Source organism: Oryctolagus cuniculus, chromosome 8 (genome assembly GCF_964237555.1).
Source record: "Oryctolagus cuniculus chromosome 8, mOryCun1.1, whole genome shotgun sequence".
Lineage (NCBI taxonomy): Eukaryota > Metazoa > Chordata > Mammalia > Lagomorpha > Leporidae > Oryctolagus > Oryctolagus cuniculus.
The window spans coordinates 25,086,172-25,108,853 of record NC_091439.1 but is presented as its reverse complement, the minus strand read 5'-3'; the positions used below and the strand labels follow the sequence as shown (position 1 = coordinate 25,108,853).

The following is a 22,682-nucleotide window of genomic DNA, read 5'->3' as shown; positions in this document are numbered from 1 at the left end:
AGCACAGCTGGAGTCGGCCAGAACTGGGTTCAAATCCTAGGTCTGCCATTTGCAGGGTGAGGAAACATAGACCAGGTTTAAGTTAGGATTTAAAATCTCAGTGGGATTAAGCAATTGCTTCCCTCCCATTTTTTCCACAAAGTTCTCAGAGAGGCCTGGGGCGGGGTGTGGGAGGAGAAAGGGGCCAGAGCCTTTGTGCATTAGCTTAATTGCCAGAGGTCTAAGCCCGGGTGAGGCGGGGCTGCAGCTGGCACGAGCGACTGAAAGTGCGTGCAGGAAGCAGCTCCAGGGCCAGATAAAGATCAGTTCCTGGCAGCTCCTGCCCTGCCTGCCTTCCTGGGTTCTCTCCCAGAACAAAGGCCACTGAGCCTCGGCATCAGCCTCTGCTCTGATATTGTTTTAAGTCTACCTGGACTTTGTCTACCTTACTAGGAAGCTCAACATTGCAAAGTCCAACAGCGTCTCTGGCGTCCCCTCCTTCTCTACAAATAGTGCCGTGAACCAAAACATCCGACTGCGAGCAAGATGGCGGGGAATTCAATCCTGCTGGCTGCTGTCTCTCTTCTCTCCGCCTGTCAGCAAAGAGGCCTGGGCAGTGTGTGTGTGGGTGGGTGGGTGGGGGCAGGGGGAGACGGGAGGAGGCCGACTGGAAGACAGGCCGTGTTGAGTTTCCTGCCTGCTGGGAGCTCACAGGCAGAGCAGTTTGCTCCGGGCGGTGGGGCTGCCTGCTCCCGCCTTCCCTGAGACGGGCAGAGACTGGGAACATTCTAGAGACTGCTTCTCCCCACAGAGCTACTGGGAGCCCACACAGCCTAGGCACCCTACACCATCTGTGGCTACAACCCCAGCCCAGTTCACAGAGTGTAAGCAGCGAGCTAACTTGGAGGAAGTGGGGTATAGACATTAATTACAAGTGTTCCAAAAGTGACATTGTTCCTACTTTGCAATGGCTTCAATCCTGACCTTTTCATTCCTGGATCTTCTTAAATACACCTACCCTAGGCGTTAGGATCAGGTTAAAAACGTCTCCTGCAGAACTACAGCAGACGGACCCTATCTGTCTGATGCAGCCACTTGCCAGCTGGGTGCCCCTGGCCAGGCTGCTCTGCCCGTCAGGGGCCCCATCAAGGAGGGCTCAGCAGTACTCACCCTGGTGCCTGACCCGGGGGCAGGTGCTCAGCACCGTTTCCTGTCCTGAGCTCTCTCTGCAGAGAGAGAAGCCACTGCTGGATGGAGAGCGGCCACACTGTGAAGGGGCCTCTCTGTGGCTGGGGGTGCACGGTGGAGTGGGGGTGGGGAGGGAGACTGCTCTGGTTTTGCTCTCCCAAGTGCACCTGCATCCCGGAGGGAACCGCGAGGTTGCGAGCAGGCATGGCGATGCAAAAAGGCAATGATTCTCAAGTGGTTTCAATCAACTGCAGCTCTCTAGGGAAAGCGGTGACACAGCGTTTCCACCGTCGTCGTATTGTCCCAGAGACACCCTGGTCTCTCTGTGGCTTCTGGTCAGAGAGGACAGAAAGGGATCTTTGTCCCTTGGAGCCAGGACTGGGCGTGGGCAGAGGAGAGCCACCCACCTCCTCTATCTACGGAAACTACCACCTTGGCTGGTGGCGCAGACAGGTGCCTACAGGGTGCAATGAACAGGCTGGCGAGGAAGCTTTTTCTTAGCCACAGCTTCGTGTTGAAGCGCTCTGATCTTGTGGCGTTGCGGATTTAGAAATCTGGGCGCACACATCTTGGGTGGCTTCCATTTCATAGGTGGGGTCGAGAGGGCTTGCCACTCGCTGAGGCTGGGAGCCAGGGGCCAGAGTGGCCGGGGCCCAATTTCCTCCTAGCACACAGATTTCCTTTGCTGGCTGGGTCCTGGAAGGACAGGGCAGGAGAGGGGCCACACCCACCTCATTTTTTCTTGGTGCTCATGCCCTTCCCTTGGGCTGCACTTCCGGGAGGGAGACGCCAGCCCCGAGAGAGCGCATGCGCCTCGGCACGCAGCTGCAACTTGGGAATCCTCGACAAGCCCTGATTTGCCTCGGAAGACGGATAGGGAAGGGGAAGCGGTGTGCTGTGAGAGCCCTGACGAAACCTGCCCTGTTAGTCGGAGGCAGAGCGGAATCTTGTTCCAGGAGGAAGCATGTCATCCCTGATATCGCCCACAGGGCGCAGCTGAAGCCACACCCTCCGTGTGCAGTGTTACAAGGAAACTAATTTTAAAACGTGAGCATGTAGGAAACCGATGCTGAGATAGGAAAATAAGTGAGGCCAAGGAGTAGGGGAGAGCTGGTGAGGAAGTGAAAAGGGGACACGCCATCTGGAGGGAAATGAGAGGCCCCAGGGGTTCCATATGGGGTGAAGGGAGGGGAATGGGTGAGGAGGTGACAAGTCCCCAAGGCTCACACACTGACCACGGAGGAAGGGTGGGTCGGAAAGGGAAAGAAGCCCACAGAACTAACGGGACAGGCAGGTGATCCCTGACATTGGGATCGATCAGCTTTTTTAAAAAGATTTATTTACTTAATTGAAGTGTGGGGGGGTGTGACTTCAATCCACTGGTTCATTCCCCAAATGGCCACAACACCCAGGGCTGGGCCAGGCTGAAGCCAGGATCCTGGAACTCTATCCTGGTCTCCCACGTGGGTACGGGGGCCATCTTTGCTGCTCTCCCAGGTGTATTAGCAGGGAGCTGGATCAGAAGTGGAGCAGGTGGGATCCAAACTGGTGCTGGTATAGGATGCTGACATTGCAGGCAGTGCCTTCACCGGTTGTGCCACAATGCTAGCTCTTTTGTGGTCTGGGTGTTGCAATCTTAAGTTGAAGGCTACCTCGAGGCAAATCCCTTCCTTTCGGTCTCCTTCAGCTGATTGGATAGGACCTACCTACAGTTTGGAGGATAATTTGCTTTACTCAAAGCCTTAGGATTCAATTGTTAATCACACCAAAAAAATACTTCCTAGCAACCTCTACACTGGTGTTTGACCCAACAACAAGGCCCCACACCCTAACCAAGATGGCACACAAAAGTAACCATCACAAAGTTCTTTCTAGTCCTTGGCTGTTGCAAATCAAGCTGCTGTGAACATATGAGTCTTTGTGTGGACATGTGATTTCATTTCTCAGGGGTGAGCACCTCTGAATGGACCAGCTGAGTCGTGTAGTTGGTGTATGTCTAACTAAATCATCCCTTTGAAACTGTTTTTCAAAGTGTTTGTCTCATGCCACCTTCCTTCCAGCAGTGTATGAGAGCTCCAGTTACTCTTAAATCCTCACCTCTCTTTTTTTTATTATTATTAAACATTTTATTTATGTATTTGAGAGCAGAGTTACAGAGAGAGAGAGGGAGAGAGAGAGAGAGAGGTCTTCCATCTGTTGGCTCACTCCCCAAATGGCTGCAATGGCTAGAACTGGGCCAATCCAAAGCCAGCTCTAGCTTCTTCCAGGTCTCCTACATAGGTGCAAGGGCCCAAGCACTTGGGCCATCTTTCACTGCCATCCCGGGCCACAGCAGAGAGCTGGATCGGAAGAGGAGCAGCCGGGACTAGAACCGGTGCCCATATGGAATGCCGGCATGGCAAGCGGTGGCTTAGCCTGCTATGCCATAGCGCTGGCCCCATCTGTCTGTCTTTCTTGACTTGGCTCTTTTTAATTGTAGACATTCTAATAGGAATGGAGTGGTATCTACTTGTGGTTTAATTTGCATTTCACACAGGGCTAATGATGTGCCGCATCTCTAACACAGCTTTCCTTTTCTGGCAGATTATTTTGGTTTCCAGGTTGGAAGGGCAAGAATGAAACACAAAATTATGCCCCCAGCAGTCGCTGGGTCACTGGAGTTTGAGAGAGTGTTTCGTGCACAGTAAGTAATTCTCACCACTCTTCAGGGATCCGTGCCTGCCGCATGCGTCCACGCGCACATGTAAACCATTTCCGACTGGGGAAGAGCTGGGTGTTCGAGAGACCCTAAGTTCCTTTGTGGTATCTGGTGACGACAGACCATTCCTCACAGCCAGACTCTTGCCGTGGTTCGTGAAGCCTGAAGCGCCCGCAGCGTGGAGGCTCTCCCCAGCAATATTACAGATTCAGCAGGACTTACTCACAGAGCATGCTGAGATCTTAGGAGCAACTGCTGCATATTTCAAGGGTAGCAACTTGGTCACGCAGTCCCCTGCAGTCCTGGCAGAGTGCAGTCCTCTCAAGGTGGATGCATAATTTTGTAATTTTCTATCTAGTTCTTCCTTTCTGTTTGGAAACAGAGGTGAATCAGTATTCTCCTCTGCTGGTTTCTCCATGCTCCAATTTCTGAAATCAGAAAAGAATAGAAGAATGTAAGAATCAAAGATCTTTCCAGGTCACATGGATTCACAGTGTTTTAGGTCACTTCACACTCCTTGCACTGTCAGTCCTACACGGAACATTCTGCCATAAACACTGTGAGTTTATCTGCTGCAAGATGCTAGGGCTCCTTTTGTATTTCATCTCCAAAGCTAAGTGCCTGAAAAAGCATTGCGTGTATAGCCATTTATACAACTCTGTGTATTTTGTTACTACCTTGGGATCTTCTCATCTATGTCATGAGTGAGATTAGACTATACTTTTCCTTCTTTTTTGATATAGTTCCTGTCTCAATTTATTATCAAGAGTATACTTGGGTTACTTCCTGAAGTGGAAGAATCATCCTGTTCTATTTTCTTAGATAATTTTAATAAAGTAGGAAGAGTGTGTTCTTTTAAAAATGTGTACAACTTGGCTTAAAATGATCTGGACCTGATGTCTTCCTTGTGGAAAAAAAATTTAAACTATGAAATTTGCTTGTTTTAATGATTATTGGACTATTCAGGCTTATTGTTACATCTTGAATCAATTTCAGCAAGTCATGTTTCTTGAGCTGCCAAGAAAGGATTTACAGGCCATTTCCCAGGCCGGAAGGTGTGGGGTGAATACCGCTAGAGCACACGAGCTAATTTTAAGAGGCGTGTAGACTTGATTGTGGTAATGTTAAGCCCTAGACTAAGAAGGCATTCCCATTTCAGTTGTCTGTATCCTTATAGTTATGTCGAATTTAAAGTACTAGTTTGGTGCCAGTAGGTTCCACATCTCAAAATCAATGTTCATTGTTAGTAGAGGAATACACGTACATGGTCTGAAAATAAAGTGAAGTGATAAGTCTCATGACAGCAACTAACTCTCCCTGGTCACTACCTTGCCTCACCCCCAGTCTGTCCTCAGCCATAAAAACTGGCACCCTTTTGACAACTTTTACTTTCACCAAAAGCAAATACTTGGGTTATTGATTTCCTTTTTTCTAAACACTATGCTTTCACTGATACTTATTCATTCTCAAATTTTTCCAATTCCTTTTTTTAAAAAAAGATATTTATTTATTTATTTGAAAGAGTTACACAGAGAGAGGAAGAGACAGAGGTCTTCCATCTTCTGGTTCACTCCCCACATGGCCACTAGGACCAGAGAGGGCTAAGCCAAAGCTAGGAGCCGGGAGCCAGGAGCTTCTTCCAGGTCTCCCACATGGGTGCAGGGGCCCAACCACTTGGACCATTTTCCACTGCTTTCCCAAGCACATTAGCAAAGAGCTAGATCAGAAGTGGAGCAACCTGGTCTCAAACCAGTGCCGATATGGCATGCTGGCATCCAGGCATCTACTTTACCTGTTATGCCACAACACCAGCTCCTGTCAATTCCTTTTAAGAAAGAAGAAAAATCCTGGTTTTCTGCTTGCTATATAGTGGTTATCCTGGGATTTCCTGTTATCATCCTAAAAATGTCTCTTAAACTCTCCTGATCTGGATCACCGGTTTCTGGATCTCATATTTTCCTATCTATTGTCTTTCTCTCATTTTTTGTTTAAAAATTTTTTAAAAAAAATTTTATTTTTGTCTATTTGAGAAAGAGAGAGAGAGAGAGAGAGAGAGAGAGAGATCTCCCATTTACTGGTTCCCTCTCTAAATGCTTACAGCAGCTGGGACTGGGCCAATCTGAAGCCAGGAGATGGGGACTTAATTTGGCCTCCCCTACAGGTAGCAGGGACCAACTACTTAAGCCATGACCTGCCTCCCAGGGTGTGTTAACAGGAAGCTGGAATTGGAAGCGCCCGCCGCTGGGCCTTGAACCCAGGCACTCTGATATGGGATGCAAGCATCCCAAGTGGTAGTTTAACTGTAATGCTAAATGCTTGCCCCAAGAGGTTCAGTTTCAACATTCTGTGTCTGTGATGTGACTTCTGCTACCTCCAAGTAGAGGCCTTAAGCACTGTGGTCTGCTAAGCTATTCATATTGTTTATTATTTCATAAAAAAACTGCCAAACACATTGTTGTTTACATCTCCAAGCAGAGACAGAGAGTAAGCAGCTGGATATGCAAATCTGCAGTTTAGACGAGAGATCTAAGCTGGAAATAGGAATTCAGGAGTCACTGGGACATAAAGATGATTTAAAGTCACAAGACTGAATGCACTCGTTAAGGGAATTGGTGCAGGTAAAGAGGATAGAGCTTTACTCAAATGCCAGGTGATTCCTGACGGGCCGTTATGCAAATTTTCTTTTTTGAAGATTTATTTTTACTTATTTGAAAGGCAGAGTTACAAAGACAGAGGGAGAGACAGAGAGAGAGGTCTTCCATTGTTGGTTTACTCCAACAGATGTCAAAAGCCAGAAGCTTTTCTGTGTCTCCCAGGTGGGTGCAGGGGCACAAGCACTTGGACCATCCCAGGCACATTAGCAGGGAGCTGGATGGGAAGAGGAATCGGTGCCCATTTGGGATGCTGGGGCAGTGGTGGCTTTACCTGCTGTAGCACAGTGCATACAAGAACAACCCCCTGCCTGGCAAATTTCGGAACAAGGCATTGAACAGTGAGTTGGAAGTGCTGCATGCTTGGCTGGGCTTGTGTGTTCAGTTTCACTAAGGGGGATTGGTTATGGGTAGCTTTCTTCTGGGAGACTCTCAAAGTCAGGATCTGTAGTTCATCATTCTAGCACCGTTTTATTTCTTGCAAAATCTCTCCACGTGTGAGGGTTAGGGGAGATGTCCTAGGCCTGGCCCCTGAGTGCTGCTGGGAGAGGCAGGAGGGTTTTCCTGCTGTGCGTAGTATGCAGATTCCCCCTGTTTGCAGCCACTGTTCCTGTAGGCCCTCGGAAGTCCTCTAGTCTTAGTTATTCTAGTCTTTTGATGGGGCTCAAGGGGTCATTGGAAGGCTCAGGGGGAGGGCAGCTAGGTCATTCAGTCTTGGAAGAGATCCTATTTCAGGCTTTGGCCTCTATGGTGCCTCTCTCTTCCTGAGCCTCTTGGGTCCTGGGGTAGGAGGTCTTGGTCTTGCTTGCTCCTTCCCCTGCAGGTGCATTGGAACTTTGCAGGTCCTTGATGGCTCACATCTACTTTTTATTCCTCTGGTGGCATCTTAGTTCATTTTCAGGAGCAAGATAAATGAACACGGGTCAGTCTGCCTTGCTTAGCGAAAGGTCCTCAGAACAGGTTCTCAGCACCACTTGAAGGCCCATTGTTTCCACTGGGCAGAGGAAGGGTCTCATGCATGGAGCAGACAAGCGATCAGTGGGGTCTAGTTAGAATTTGATACTTCTTGCTTTCATGGGACTTTTACTTATATTTTATTTAGAAAGTGGTATGATTTCTTCATTTCTGTCAGTGATGTAAAATTCTCCTTTTCCTAATTTAAGCAAAAAAAGTTGATTTATAGAAAAATACTAAGTGGTATATGGAAAGGCTAAAACGTTGGCAGTGATAGGTCAATGTTTGAAGTTTGGGAGACACCTGGGTATTTATAGAAAACATCTCAGGGGACATTTCAGATCTTCCCAGCAGGTATTTCCTGATCTGAGGGCTGCTTCGTGGGAAGTACTGGGCTTCCAACAGGCCAGGATCCTTGGGCCACCTCTAGCTTCTATTTTCATTCTCACTGTCTCTACACATTGGATTTCCTTTCAAGTCACTGCTCTCTCGCTCCTCTTCTATATCTGGACTCCTCTTGTCCTAGAAATAAAGTTGGATACCATCTCCAAATATTGCTCCTAAGTTGCTATTTATAACAAAAGTATGCAAACCAGATTCCTTTGTTAGAAGTGTTGTGTTTTGTTTTATTTGATTAATCACAGCAGAACAGAGAGGCATTAAAAAATAATAACCAAGAGTCAGGGGACATGTGGAACCATCAAGTACTTGAAGGGCCCAACCCTTGCTGCACTGGTTTTTTTCTGAGGGGTGACTGGGGATGGGCGTGCTCTTGTTTCTGAATTTCTGCTTGGCTATCCCACAGAACTAGTGCATTGCTGGCCTTAAAGTCTAAGGGTTTAGGGTAAATCTCAACAAACCAGATCAAATCTGTGGCTAGGGAATTTAGACTTTGTCTGGGTTCGTGAGAGCAGGACTCCCTGGGATAACTAGTTCCTTCCACAGTCTACATGGCTGTTCTACTCTTCCCTTGAGGGTGGACTCCCGCGCGTTCTGCAGATCTGTGGAAAATAATGCACTTTCCTTTCTGGCTCTCCTGGACCAAAGTATGGAGTGCCTCTGGCCTCCCTTGAAGGTCTCATGGCCAAGGCAATCCCAGAAGTGCTGTTTCCCGTCCTTTTTCTCTTGCTGCTTTGATCCTCAGCATGGCCAGGAAGCCCACAGCTAGGACAGACTGTCTGTGTGAGTGGGACTTGACATCTCAGCGTCACTTCAAGGCCCTCTCCTAGAAGGGTCATCTCAGCTTGGATATTTGGCCAAGCAGTGCTGAGTGTTCGGGGCCAGCTTTCCTGAGTTACAAGTGCAGGGCTCCTTCTCTAGGGTTCCCTTTCAAATTCCTCCTCCCTTTCCCCAGGGAGAGGCCTTAGACAGGCCTGTCTCTTGGGTTTTATTATCCTTTGGCAGAATACATTTTTAAAAATTGTGAAAATAACAACTATAATTGCACCAAGGACCATTTCTTGATGTTAATGCTAAATTTAGGAAATTCTGTCTTGTCTAATTTGAGCACCTTGATCCTCTTAGATTAAAGGCTTTTCATAAAATCTAAAAAAGTAGGTCCAAGTAATAAATTGATCTTGTTGCAATTTAAATACGCTGCTTCTGATTCTCTCTTTACTGGAGGAGAGGAGCTGCCGACCTTATTCCTTCTGGTCTGCGCGAGGCCCATTATCAGGCACCTTTCATCTTCTCTATTTTGAGACTAGGAAGCAAGAATTCTTCCACTTTTCCCTGCAGCCATTTACAAATGTTGGTTGTTCTCTTTAGTCTGAAAATGTTAATGATTTCTCGACCTGGAGCCCAGAAGTGTATATGGCGCAGTATCAGTGATTTTGTTGGTGCTGAGTAAGGCAGGGCTGCCTCTTACTTAGTTCTTGTGGAGGCATCCCTGTTTGCCCAGTGCTGAATTATTCAGCTCCTATCCCCCAATTAACCTGTTATGAAGTACAAGTAAGCCCAACCCCCACGAGTCTAGGTAATCTTGGGAAATACTGGTTGGAGTCTGGAGGGACCGCAGGTGTCGCCCCACCTCTGCTCCTGCGGCAGCAGCTCCTGGAGTGGTGGTCGGATCCATGTCCTCCTGCAGCCAGTGGTCATTTCCCTATTGTGTCCCCACGTGACTTACTTGACAGGGAGCCACCCAGAGAGGGATGAATCTCTAAGAAAAGACTAACTCCAGCAACTTCTCTCATTTAAGTCTCTTCTGAGCCCATTACCATGTAGTCTGATCCTCTGTCAGTGTAATCGTCTAAAAGGCTTCATTCACAGGTCACCTGTGACACTTAGCAGTGGAAGGCGTAATTTCCCTCACTGTATGTTGGCACTCAGTGGCTCCACTCAGATGCAGAGGAGGTTGGAGACACGGGCCCTGGCTGAGCAGCTGCCTCTCAGCCACATTTTCCCTCTGTCATGGTTGTCAGCTGGGCACCTCTGCTACAGTGGCACTTGGGTGTGTTTTACAGAGTGGCACTCTCTAATGGCTAGGCCCCTGTAGTCAGAGAGGTCTGGAAGCTGCTCCATCAGAAACTGCCAAGACTTGGCACTGCCAGGCCATAGCTTGAGTTTCCTCCCACCCAAATGATGTAACTGTTGTGGGATACTTAATGACTGAGACAAGGCCCAAATGGCACTTTGATCAGGACCATCTCACTGCTCCCAGCTCTCAGACCTAGTGGGCACGTGCAGTGGCCACTTGGTCGGAGCCTCCACAGCTCAGGCTCCTTGGTATTGGGATGGAGAGGGAAAAGCACCAGCAGCTTTTTTTTTTAAATTTATTTATTTATTTGAAAGTCAGAGTTACACACAGAGAGAAGCAGAGGCAGAGAGAGAGAGGTCTTCCATCTGCTGGTTCACTGCCCAATTGGCCACAATGGCCGGAGCTGCGCCAATCAGAAGCCAGGAGCCAGGAGCTTCTTCCAGGTCTCCCATGTGGGTGCAGGGGCCCAAGGACTTGGGCCATCTTCTCCTGCTTTCCCAGGCCACAGCAGAGAGCTGGATTAGAAGTACAGCAGCTGGGTCTTGAACTGGCGCTCATATGGGATGCCAGCACTGCAGGCGGTGGCTTTACTCACTACGCTACAGCGGCCCTCCCCCAGCAGCTTTAACCACGTGGTCCCCACAGTCTCTACAGACTTTCCAGTTGCCTTGGGACTTTCCCAATGTGAGCACTTCAAGCTCCGTATCCCCATAAACCTCTCAGTCCCGGGCCAACCGGGACAATTTATCTGAGACTGCCTTGGTTTAAAAACCGGAAGTCCCACCTTTTTGGAAACCCCCTCAGTCCAGGGCAAACCAGGATGGTTGGTCCCCTATACTGTCCTTCCAGCCAAGGCCCTTTGGTTGGGAATCCCTCGTGTGGGATTGAGGCCCGTCTGCTTACAATGAATGGCAAGCTCCCCTCTCCCTGGTCTTTTTATGAGAAACTTCATTATCATAGGATCGTAGGATTATTGCATAAAGGAGGTTCTGACCAGGAAGGAGTAGACATGGCCTAATTTCCCTTAGCATGGATGCACAGGCTAAGGGACTGTCTGTCAGTGTCATCATCAACTGCTCCTTATTGACACATGGCCGCTGCAAGCTGCTTGCTGTCCCTGTTGGGACATTTTCCTGGGCATCCCCTATAATAAGAGGATAGAACACGTCTGCCTCAGGACAAGAAGACTATAAATTACTTCCATGTCAATGGAACTAATTAGCCACTGATAGGATTGGCAAGTGGGAATTTCTAGACTTGCATCTCCTTAAAGTTGCATACCAGGGTCCGTTAGAAAGTCTGTGGAAGAATGGAATTACAAGATGGGTTTATTTTGGTGGAAAGAGGTTTTGAATTTCATGAATGTTTTTTCATAATATGAATTTTTCATGAACTTTCTGAAGATCCCTTGTGTGCATGAATTTCAGATTCTTTTTTGCACCAAAATAAATCTATCTTTCCATTCCATTTTCCATGAACTTTTTGAAGTACCATTATATATCTGTTCACAGCTTACTGAGAAGGAGTTAGCGAGTTATCATGAGACACATCCAGGCATGGATCCCTTTTTTGTGGTGTGAGGGCCTGGAGGGGTCCAGGAGAGCACACAGTGGAGGGATGGAAGAGGTGATGACAGGCAGGTAGAATGCAGCCCCAGGTGTTTCAAGGCCAGCAATACATGGACCACAAGGTCAGCGTGTTCCCAGCAGTGCCTAACTGCTTGTTGGGGACACAGGACCCCATATTCTGGGGGACGAGGGTGCAGAGAACCAGAGGCAGACTGCCCCGATACTCCAGGCTTGGCCTTCCTGCGAGCACTGATGCAGTTACCATCATATTGTTGCCTACATCTCAGTATTTCTAATGCCTCTTGCTTACCCAGCATCTTGCACTCCCTTCCTCACCCTTCCAGTTCTTCTGGGAGTCAAGGGACCAGGGACATTGTCCCTGCTGCAAGCAGTTTAAGGGACAGGTCATGTCATTGGCCTGCCCCAGACCCCTGCACAGATTCTGGAAAGTCTTCCATGACTGGACCACGCAGGGCTGCTCTGGGGTCTCTAGCAGAGGCTGGGGGTGGGGTGTGTGTGTGTGTGTGTGTGTGTGTCTGTCTGTGGAGCAGGGGTGAGGCTCTCCCCAGCTTTGCCTCTTTTGTCATCTGAGGCCCAGCATGGCTTGGGTCTGGTACCCTCCCAAGTCTTTCATGAAGAGCTTCAGCTTCCAGGCAGGCCTCCATCAAGGTGGGAAACCAGTTCCCCAGCTTGGACAGGGGAGAACAGACCCTACCCTTATCCCTACCCCTACTCCTACTCCCAATGATTCATATTTCTTTTCCCTATTTGGACCAGAGCTGGTCTTCCTCTTTCTGATAAGAGAGCACACAGGCACATCAACTTGTGTGGACAGACACCCCAGGAGGCCATGACCCACAGGTTCTGGCCTCAATGGTGCAGCTTAGGCTTGGCTAGGATGCTCGTCTGCAATCTTCTCTCTCTGTCCCTAGATGCCAAGCCAAAGCTACCAGTTCCTTGTCAAGTTAAATCTCTAGGAAGACTTTTATGAAGGATAAAAGGAACTTCTTTTGAAGGTGCTTAAAAAAGTCTCATCACAGCTGATTGTGAATTAAAGATATATTGTGGAAAAACATGAACATCCTTCCATTTGGCATAATTTAAAATGTATTACAAAATCTAAGAAGTGATGGGACAGTTATGTTATGGTCCCAAAAAAGGTTGTCTAAAATTCCAGCACAGGTGAGAAAAGTAGAGAATTCTTCTGCTGTTACTCTCTTTTACTTTACTTTGGGGGGAACACTTCTATGTGTTTAGCCAGTGGTGCAAAGCTGCTCATGTTTTACATAGCTATGATTATTCTGACTATACGAGGTTATAAAACGTCTTTTCAGGTAACCTATAGTAGTCACTTACAAACTTAAAAATAAATTAATTAAAAAGACCATCAATGAAGCAAATGCATGCCAAGGATGGGAAGAGGCAGAAGGAAAAGCTCGGTCACTTTGTTGAGCCCCAGAAAGCTGTGGCTCTGGTTTGTGAGAGCAGCAGGGTTAGGCTCTAGATAGGACAGCCCATGGGTCCTGGGTGACTTTTTGGGCCTTAAGAAAAGGAAGAAGCAACATGCTTGCTTCCACTTCACCCATTTTCAATTTTCTGGAGAGCTGATGACCACCTCCCCAAGTCCTCAGAGGGCTGTATAGGGCCTCTGGCTGCTGTCTTGGCAGGTGGGGTTAGAAATTCCCGCTGGTGTTTGTAGACTCTGCTTATGCCATGATATTTTTTTAAAATATTTTATTTATTTATTTGAGAGGTAGAATCACAAAGAGGGAGAGACAGAGAGAAAGGTCTTCCATCTGCTTGTTCACTCCCCAAATGGCCACAAGGGCTGGAGCTGAGCCAACTGGAAGGCAGGAATCAGGAGTTTCCTCCAGGCCTCCCATGCAGGTGCAGGGGCCCAAGCACTTGGGCCATCTTTTACTGCTTTCACAGGCCATTAGCAGAGCTGGATCCGAAGAGGAGCAGCTGGGACATGAACTGGCACCCATATGGGATGCTGGCACTGCAGGTGGAATCTTAACCTACTACACCACAGCACTGGCCCCCCATCAGCCATGATTTTTATATGAGCATTGAGTTGGTTAACTGTACTCTGCTTACCCAGCTGTAAGAGATGGCTGAGTCATTGGAGAGCTTTGTCCCATGCCATTGAGGCATTGCTAATAAGATAGAGTTGACCTAATGCGGATTCCTGTGGAATTATGGAGAATTAGGGAAGAATGACTTGTTGTAATTATGCTTTTATTTTTTATTAAGGAAAAAAAGTTCATTCATAGTGACCTGGACTAAAAGACCCAGGTCTTCAATGATCAACATCAAATAATTCTAGGTCAATGATCTCATAACATTTAGGACTGAGGTTTTAAGGCTCATTTAAGGTAAAATGTAGGATCATTTAAAATCTTGTAGACCTTGACTTTTCCTTTTTTGAAATTTTTACTAGTTTAGTTTTCATTTTATTTGAAAAGCAGAGGTGAGAGGAGAGGGAGGGAGACAGGAAGGAGAGAGGAAGGGAGAGACTGAGAGATCGAGAGATCAAGAGATCTTCAGATCTTCCACCCACTGGTCCACTTCCCAGATGCCTGCAACAACCAGGTCTGGGCCAGGCTGAAACCAGGAGCCTGGAACTCCATCCAGGTCTCCCATGTAGGTGGCAGGGACCCAAGTACTTGGGCCCTCCCCAGCCAGGATGTGCATTAGCATGAAGCTGGATCAGAAGCAAGGTAGCTAGGAGTCAAACCAGGCACTCCTATAGGGGATGCGGGCATCCCAAGTAACAGTCTAACTCACTCTGCCAAACACCTGTCCCACAAACTGGGACTCCCCCACCAGGAGCTACTAAGGACCTCGTTCCCAATTACATTGAAGTTGTCTCTGGATGTGGTACAGTCAGCAAAGAGCTCAGCTACCCTAGCCGAGATCACTTGGGCGTGTAGCTCAGGAAGTAGCATGAAGATAATTCATCTTTTTTTCTCTTTTCTAGATGCAGCTGAATTAATCATAGTACCCAGAGAACTATTCCCTTTTGCTTAAAATAGTGTCAAATTTTCCGCCCGAGTCTTCCATGAATAGAGTCAATTTGACCTCACATTAGGACAGGGCTTTGCAACCTGGAGAGGATGCTGTCTGCGTTTGCTTCTCTGCAACCTGTCAGCCTGGGCTCTTGGGCGTTAATTTGTTCCTCCATAAAATGGAATGGAGGCCGGTGCCGCGGCTCACTAGGCTAATCCTCCGCCTTGCGGCGCCGGCACACCGGGTTCTAGTCCCGGTCGGGGGCCGGGTTCTGTCCCGGTTGCCCCTCTTCCAGGCCAGCTGTCTGCTGTGGCCAGGGAGTGCAGTGGAGGGTGGCCCAAATACTTGGGCCCTGCACCCCATGGGAGACCAGGAGAAGTACCTGGCTCCGCCATCGGATCAGCGCGGTGCGCCGGCTGCAGTGCGCCGGTCAGGGCGGCCATTGGAGGGTGAACCAACGGCAAAGGAAGACCTTTCTCTCTGTCTCTCTCTCTCACTGTCCACTCTGCCTGTAAAAAAAAAAAAAAAAAAAAAAAGATGCTCATCATTTCCTTCAGGAGATTTTAGGGGAATTGTTTAAAGACTGTTTTTAAATGTTCTGAGTAATGCAATTAGAAGGCAATGGATATGAAGGAATTTTTGAGAAGAAATTTGTTTAATATCACCTCCCAAGTTCTTCAGATGATGTTTAAAAGTGAAAATTAAGAAAATTTTTTGAATTTATTTTCATTTTATTTGAAGAATGGAGGAGAGAGAGAGAGAGAGAGAGAGAGTGAGTGTGTGTGTGTCTTCCAGCTGCTGGTTCATTCATTCCCCAGACAGCAACAACAGAGCTGGCTCAGGCCAAAGCCAAGAGGCCAAAACTTAATCCAGATCCCTAAAACGAGTGTTAAGGACCCAACTACTTGAGCTATGATATGGTTCTACCAAGGTGCATATTAGCAAGAAGGTAGATTGGAAATGGAGGAGCCCATATCAGCCAGGCACTCTGATATGGAGTTCAGGCATCCCAAGTGGCACCTTAACACGGCTGTGTCAAACACCCACACCTAGAATGGCTTTGGCTCAGGGGGGCTATATTTGGAGAGGAGCTGGGACACGTTTCTACGACTGCAGCTTATACACAGGAGAATGATTCTTGACCCTGTTCTGAGGTTTGAACAATGTTTGAGTCCTATAGTGAAAGATACATTTTAAAGTTAAGAATCATTAAAGCTTTTTATGGAAGTTCCTGTATTCTTTTGGTCAGAATAGACTGGATATTTACTTCTATGTAATAATACAATCAATGCTTTAGTATACAGTTTTCTCATAAAATAACCCATGTATTTATTTTTTCCTGCAGACAAAACGTGTGGAGTTTTATCCCATATTCTTGACTGCATTGTGGATTGCTGGATGGTATTTCAACCAAGGTAATTCTAAAACACAGTCAATTTTGTTCCAACATGACCATAGTACTTAAAACTACTGAGTAGCAGATATGCAACCATATAGCTAGTGATCCTGGAAAAGATTTTAAATGTCTGCTTTGTTCCAAACAGAACTATCTTCCAGATATTGTCACTTTGGATTCATTTTTATTTAATTCAGTCATTTTTTTTAAATATTGGGACAAACTTATACGGGGCACTCAAGAATGAAAATGATAGAATCTTTGTCTTTCAATATAATAGTCTAATTCCATTGAAGGAACGGACAGAATTAACAACTCACCCTGCTAATTATAGTTAATATTTATTGAGTCTTTACTATGTGCCAAGTGCTATTTTTAAATATTTTACATGTATTTCCCATGTTATAAGATTAAAAGCCTTCATATGAAGTAAAATCTGTAATTATTTTCCTACCTTACAGATGAGGAAAGTGAGGTACCAACAGGTTAAGTTATTGGTGCAACTAGACATTCACCCCCTTAGGGGAAGTTCCCCTTTCAATTACAGAGCAGGGTCTATGGTATTTGTCCCAACAACCCATGAGCCATATTGTTAAGGATCCCCAAGGTGTGATGCTACTGTTAGATGCGGGAAGTCCACACACATCCACTTTCTGTTTCACAGGGGAATCCTCAAAGCTCTGCCTGTTTGATAAGGAGTCAGACCAGCACCAGCTACCTTAGTTGGGAAATCCAGTCCGCTTGCCTTCTGGTAACTTTCATGGTCTCATTTGTATCTGCACTTGATTGCTAAGATTTAAATAAACTCAAATCCAGTGGCTTTCAGTGGAAACCCAGTTGTTTTGTTTCTTGTAATTTTCACTCTCAGCTGAGAAATTTCAGATAAAATGTCCTTTAGAGAAAGACCTTTATTCCAACTCAAACTTTGGTCTCTTAAGGGCAAGAATGAAAGTAAGTGGTCCTTGTCATGTAAAAGCACATGAATAAGAAAAGTGCCTTTTGATAATGTGACTTGGTCTCTGTCACTGACTCTGTGGCTTTTCCTGTCATGGGCTGAATGAGGCCAACTACCTGTTGGAAAAGAATTGCTTGGGGATTGTGTCGGAATTTTCAGCCTTTCACATAAGTTGCCTACTAATTGCTCTGAATGGTTCTCACGGTTCTTACTGACTTCATGGAAGTCAATGGGAGGATTCAGTAGATGGTAGATAGGGATAGGAATTAATTCTCAAACCCCAAAGTCAGATTCCTTTCCTCTCCCAGCTGTTTGCTGGGTCCCCTCATTCTCATCCTTCAGGCCCTGATGTAAACATCAGCTCTTAGGAGGCCTTCCCTGGCCCTTCCCAAAGGACACTTCCTCCAGCTCCTCTCTGTCCCACCACTCTGCATTTCCTTCAAGACACTTTCAAGTCTAGATTGTCTTCTCATGTTTTTCTTTACCTGTTGGGCATCCTTGCTGATAGAGTATAAACTCCATAAAGGCAGGAATCTTGTATCTTTTTCACTGTTAACCCGAAATACCTTGTATATCAGGAGATTTTCAAAAGTTCATGGAAGTCCTGGCTGCTCCATTCTGCTCCAATTCTCTATGGCCTGGGGAAGCAGTGGGAGACGGTCCAAGTCCTTGGGCCCCTGCACCCACGTGGGAGACTTGGAGGAGGCTCCCAGCTCCAGCTGTTGTTACAGCCATTTGGGGAGTGAACCAGTGGATGGAAGACTCTCTCTGCCTCTGCCTCTGTGTAACTCTGACTTCCAAATAAATATATAAATCTTAAAAAAAAAGTTCATGGGAAATGCATATTATGGAAAAATATACATGGATTTCAAAAAATTTCTCTATCAAAATAAACGTATCTGTTATTGTATCTGCCCACAAGATTTTTGAAGTCCCCTTGCCTAGTAGAAATTTAGACAAATCTGTGACCAAGTATAATAATTTAATTTTTAAAAAGATTTATTTTATTATTTATTTGAAAGGCAGAGTTGCACACATACACACAGACAGACAGACAGACATCTGCTGGTTCACTCCCTCAATGGCCGCAAAGCCCGGATCTGGGCCAGGCTGAAGCCAGGGGCTTGGAACTACATCCAGGTCTTCCACATGAGTGCCAGAGCCCAAGTATTTGGATCATCTTCTGCTGCTTTTCCAGATGCATTTGCAGGAAGCTGGCTCAGAAGTGGGGCAGCTGGGACATAAAGTGATGCTCATGGGACATTGGCGTCACAGGCGGCAGCTCGAACTGCTGTGCTGGACTCAATGTGATTAATATTATGTGACATATCATGGTCCTGCACATAGACTCCGAGTCTTTGCAAGAGGGCCCTGGAAATTTGTATCTGGTGTGTAGGAAGATAGAATGTCCCTAACATAGGGAAGACATTGATATTTTTCATTGGCTGAAATATCAGAATATCATACGTTAGTCTACATTTCTTTCTGAGAGAAAATATACATTTCACAAAATGCAGAAATCTCAAGTAAGCTTTGACAGGCATGCAGATCTGTGTGACCCAAATCTCTGACAAGACACAGGACATAACTACCACTCAGAAGGTGTGTTCCTGCCTCTCCAATCCGTCTTCATCCTCACTTCCTTCCAGATGCACGTGCTGTCGTGATTTTGTCCTCACTTGTCCACTTCAGAACATCACAGAACTGGGATGGTAGCCTGTGTACTCCCGTGCTACGCTTCATTCGCTAAGGAGAATGCTTTTGAGACTCGTGGTGTTGTTTCTTTTCATTTCTGTGTAGCACTCCATTGAATGACTCTACCAGAGCTTGGCTGCCCACTCTGCTGTTGATAAGCTAGTCTGTTTCCAGTTTTTGGCTGATCTGAATGAAGCTGCCATGAACATTCTTGTACAGCCTTTTTAATGGATATGTGCTTTCTTTTCTTTTCTTTTTTTTAAAGATTTATTTATTTATTTGAAAGTCAGAGTTACACAGAGAGGAGAGGCAGATGGTTCATCTGATGGTTCACTCCTCAATTGGCCGCAACGGCTGGAGCTGTGCTGATCCAAAGCCGGGACCAGGAGCTTCTTCTGGGTCTCCCACGTGGGTGCAGGGGCCCAAGGACTTGGGCCATCTTCTACTGCTTTCCCAGGCCATAGCAGAGAGCTAGATCAGAAGTGGAGCAGCTGGGTCCCGAACTGGCACCCATATGGGATGCCGGCGCTTCAGGCCAGGGCGTTAACACACTGTGCCACAGCACTGGCCCCATGGATATGTGCTTTCATTTCCCTTGGGTAAAACAATAGGAATGGAATTTCTGGGCCAAATAGGATGTTCAGTTTTCAAGGAAAGTCCCATAGCTTTTCCTGAAGTGATCGTCCTAGTTTGTATTCCGACTAGTGGTATGTGAGGATTCTTCAAATGTGCTACATCTTCACCATTTTGTGTTATTGAACTTTGTTGGTTTTAGCCTAGAAAGGTGGCTACCATATCATTCTATGAGGGCACTTTAAGAAATTTCTGGAAAAAAGAATTCAAAGACAAGTTTATTTTTTGAGACAAAATTTTGAAATCTATGGATATGCAAAGTATGTAAAACTATGCACGGACTTCAAAGAATATTTTTTGCAGCGAAATAGACTTGTCTCTTAATTCCATTTCTATGAATTGTTGTTTGAAGTAAACTTACAGTTGTAAGTGGCAGTTTGTTGAGGCTGAAAATTTTTCTTAAAAGTTTATATAGTTGAATGGCTGTATGTGTGTGTGTGTGTGTGTGTGTGTGTGAGAGAGAGAGAGAGAGAGAGAGAGAAAGAAAGAGAAAGAGAGGGAGAGAATCTTCCATTTTCTGGTTCACTTACCTAGTGGCTGCTACAGCCAGGTCTGAGCTAGGCTGAAGCCAGGAGCTAGGAACTCCATCCTGGCAGGGACCCAAGCACTTAGGCCATCTTCTGCTGCCTTCCCAGGCATGGTAGCAGGGAGTTGGATCAAAAGTGGAGCAGCAAGAGCTTTGAACTAGCACTTTTAAATGGGATGCCAGTGTTGAAAGCTGTGACTTAACCTGCTGTGCCACAACACTGATTCCAATGTGGACCTACGTTTTTCCTTTAATTCTTGGCAGGTTTATGTATCTTTCCAGATGAATTGTCTATTCAAGTATTTTGCCTATTTTTTAAAAAGTTGATTTATTTATTTTTATGTATTTGAAAGACAGATGGACAGATAGAAAGAGGTAGACAGAGAAATAGTCAGAGGGGCTGGCGCTGTGGCAAAGCCGGTAAAGCCTCCACCTGCAGTGCTGGCATCCCATATGGGCGCCGGTTTGAGTCCCAGCTGCTCCACTTCCAATGAGCTCTCTGCTATGGCCTGGGAAGGGAGTAGAATATGGCCCAAGTCTTTGAGTCCCTGTCCCCGCTTGGGAGACCCGGAAGAAGCTGCTGGCTCCTGGCTCCTGGCTTTGGATCGGCGCAACTCCGGCTGTTGTGGCCAATTGGGGGAGTGCACCAGCAGATGGAAGACCTCTGTCTCTCTCTCTCGCTCTGCCTTTCCTCCTCTCTCTGTGTAACTCTGACTTTCAAATAAATAAATAAATCTTAAAAAAAAAAAAGAGAGAGAGAGAGAGAGAAATAAGAGAGAGATCTTCCATCTACTGATTCACTCCTCAAATGCTTGCAAGAGTCAGGGCTGGGCCAGGCTGAAGCCAGCAGTCAGGAACTCCATCCAGGTCTCCAGTGTGGGTGGCATGGATCCAAGTACTTCAGCCATCACCTGCTGTCTCCAAGGTTGTACATTAGTAGGACGCTAGATTGGAAGCTGAGGTGGACTTGAACCAGGCATTCTGATACGGGATGTGGGTTTCCCAAGTGGCAACTTAACCCACTGCACCCCAATGCCTGACCCCTATTTTGCCTGTCTTAAAAATTAATTTTTTTCTTTTTATTATTGAATGATATAAGTGCTTTATATGTTTGGGACACAAGTATCTGGCACATGGGTGTTTGAGTAGCTTACTAGTAGTCTCCACACCAAGTTTAGAAAGTCTGCTCTCTTACTCTGTCCTTCTCTTTCCCCTCTGCAGTTGTTGCTGCTTGCCTGGGTCTGGTTTACATCTATGCCCGTCAGCGGTACTTCTCTGGATATTCAGAAGCTGTTCAAAAAAGGTAAGAAGAACCCAGTACTTGAGTATTTATGCCACAGTAGCAGGCGAAGTCTGTATTAGCTTCCCATCGCTCAGAGTGCTTAACAGTACCGAGAGTTGTGATAAAGGTGATGACTGCTGCCCCGTGTTTGCCAGGCCATACCCAGTTATGTGTGAGCTGGGAAAATGCAAGTGTGAAACTCTGCACCACCAAAGGTGGACGCTTGAAGTCTATGCAAAAAATTGGCATTGTCTCTGGAAAGTTACCAAGGAAATAATTCTGCCCAACCCTGAAAGCCTTTGAATGTTGTAGGGAGCCATGGGCCCCCCCAACTGCCAGGCAGCCCCTTGCCTTTGGGTGATGAACAGAACTTTTCCAATGGCCAAAACATGGAACATGGACATTCCGGACCATGTCAACCATGCACAGGCTACACTAGGCTCCCAGGGAACCTCACCGTTGCAGCCGCTGGTTACTTCTCTCCCTCATGTCCACCTTGCAGGATGACTGGCTTCCTACTGAGCCTGGGGGTGCTGGCTCTGTTGGCTCTCCTAGGCGCCCTGGGGATTGCAAACATTTCTGGATGAATACCTGGACATCGACATTGCCAAGAAGCTGGGGTGGCACTTCTGATTGCTCCTTTTCGCTTCACTGTAATGCCTGCACCTTGGTGTCATTACTGAAGGTACTATGGTGTCACTGGTCAATTAAAAAAAAAATTAAAATCTTTTTAAAAAATGGCTTTGTAGAAACACACCCTATGGAAAATAACTTCCTGTTTAAGAACTGAATTCATCTGAGAGGGTGGGGATGTGCACATCGCTAGTGGGTTTGCGGTAGGGCTCTGGTCTCCGAAGTCCCTACGTAAGTCCTGACTGGGTACGTGTGGCTGAAGCAGTCTGACCCATGGGCTCTCTGTGGGCTCAGACACAGCCTGCCTCCAAGATGGCTTCTCCCTTGATGGGGAAGACTCATGCTGATAGGCAGCCAAGCCCACTGCGCTAATTGCAGGAAAGCAACAGATGGATGCTCATAGTGGAAGTGAGACCAACACAGCGTCGCCAGAATCGTCCATAATAGGGCAAAACAAATCTGTCTGTGAAGATGTACTTTATAAGCGAGAACGGGGAAAAAAGGTGTACCAGGAAGGTGCACCATTGCAAGGAACCACCCAGGGACCAGACTGGGGAGAAGGTCATGCCACAGACTGTGGGATCTGGGCTGGTTTTGTTTGTGTCCTGTGTCGTGGGCTGTGGGGCAGAACCCCAGGCAGTGGTTTTGACTTTGGGCTACAAACCATTGTCTGGCCCAGTGCAGATGACTCATTTTCATTTTCTTCATCTGTAAAATGGGACTGAATCTGCCTCCCAACCTTCAAAGACTTCAGGAAAATGGAATCACGAACCTATGAAGACATTTTAAAGTTAAGAAAAAACAGCCTTCTGTTCATTTTTTTCCATAGAAAATTGGGCAACCTTGAATCTGGCGTGAACATTTTCAGGGAGCCGTTTACTGGAACTTTTCTTCTTTGTGGCTGCAAGGGAAGTAATGAAGGCCATGGATAGCAGAAATAGAAATCAAAATGTTTAAATCTAGTGTCTCCACAGCAGTGGGGAGAAGGGGTAACAAGCCTCTCGCACCCTGGAGAACAGAACTATCTCACGGTAGG

General features: G+C 46.7%; 1 protein-coding gene across 1 annotated transcript; it reads left to right on the top strand.

The window, feature by feature from the left end:
* Positions 1 to 525: 525 nt before the first annotated feature.
* MGST2 (microsomal glutathione S-transferase 2) lies at positions 526 to 21,764 on the top strand. Its single transcript, XM_051819492.2, is given in 7 exon segments — positions 526 to 595; positions 3,751 to 3,854; positions 14,528 to 14,531; positions 15,879 to 15,941; positions 20,953 to 21,034; positions 21,516 to 21,587; positions 21,589 to 21,764. Coding segments are annotated over 7 exon segments (453 nt in total). The 3' UTR covers positions 21,647 to 21,764.
* The last annotated feature ends 918 nt before the right edge of the window (positions 21,765 to 22,682 follow it).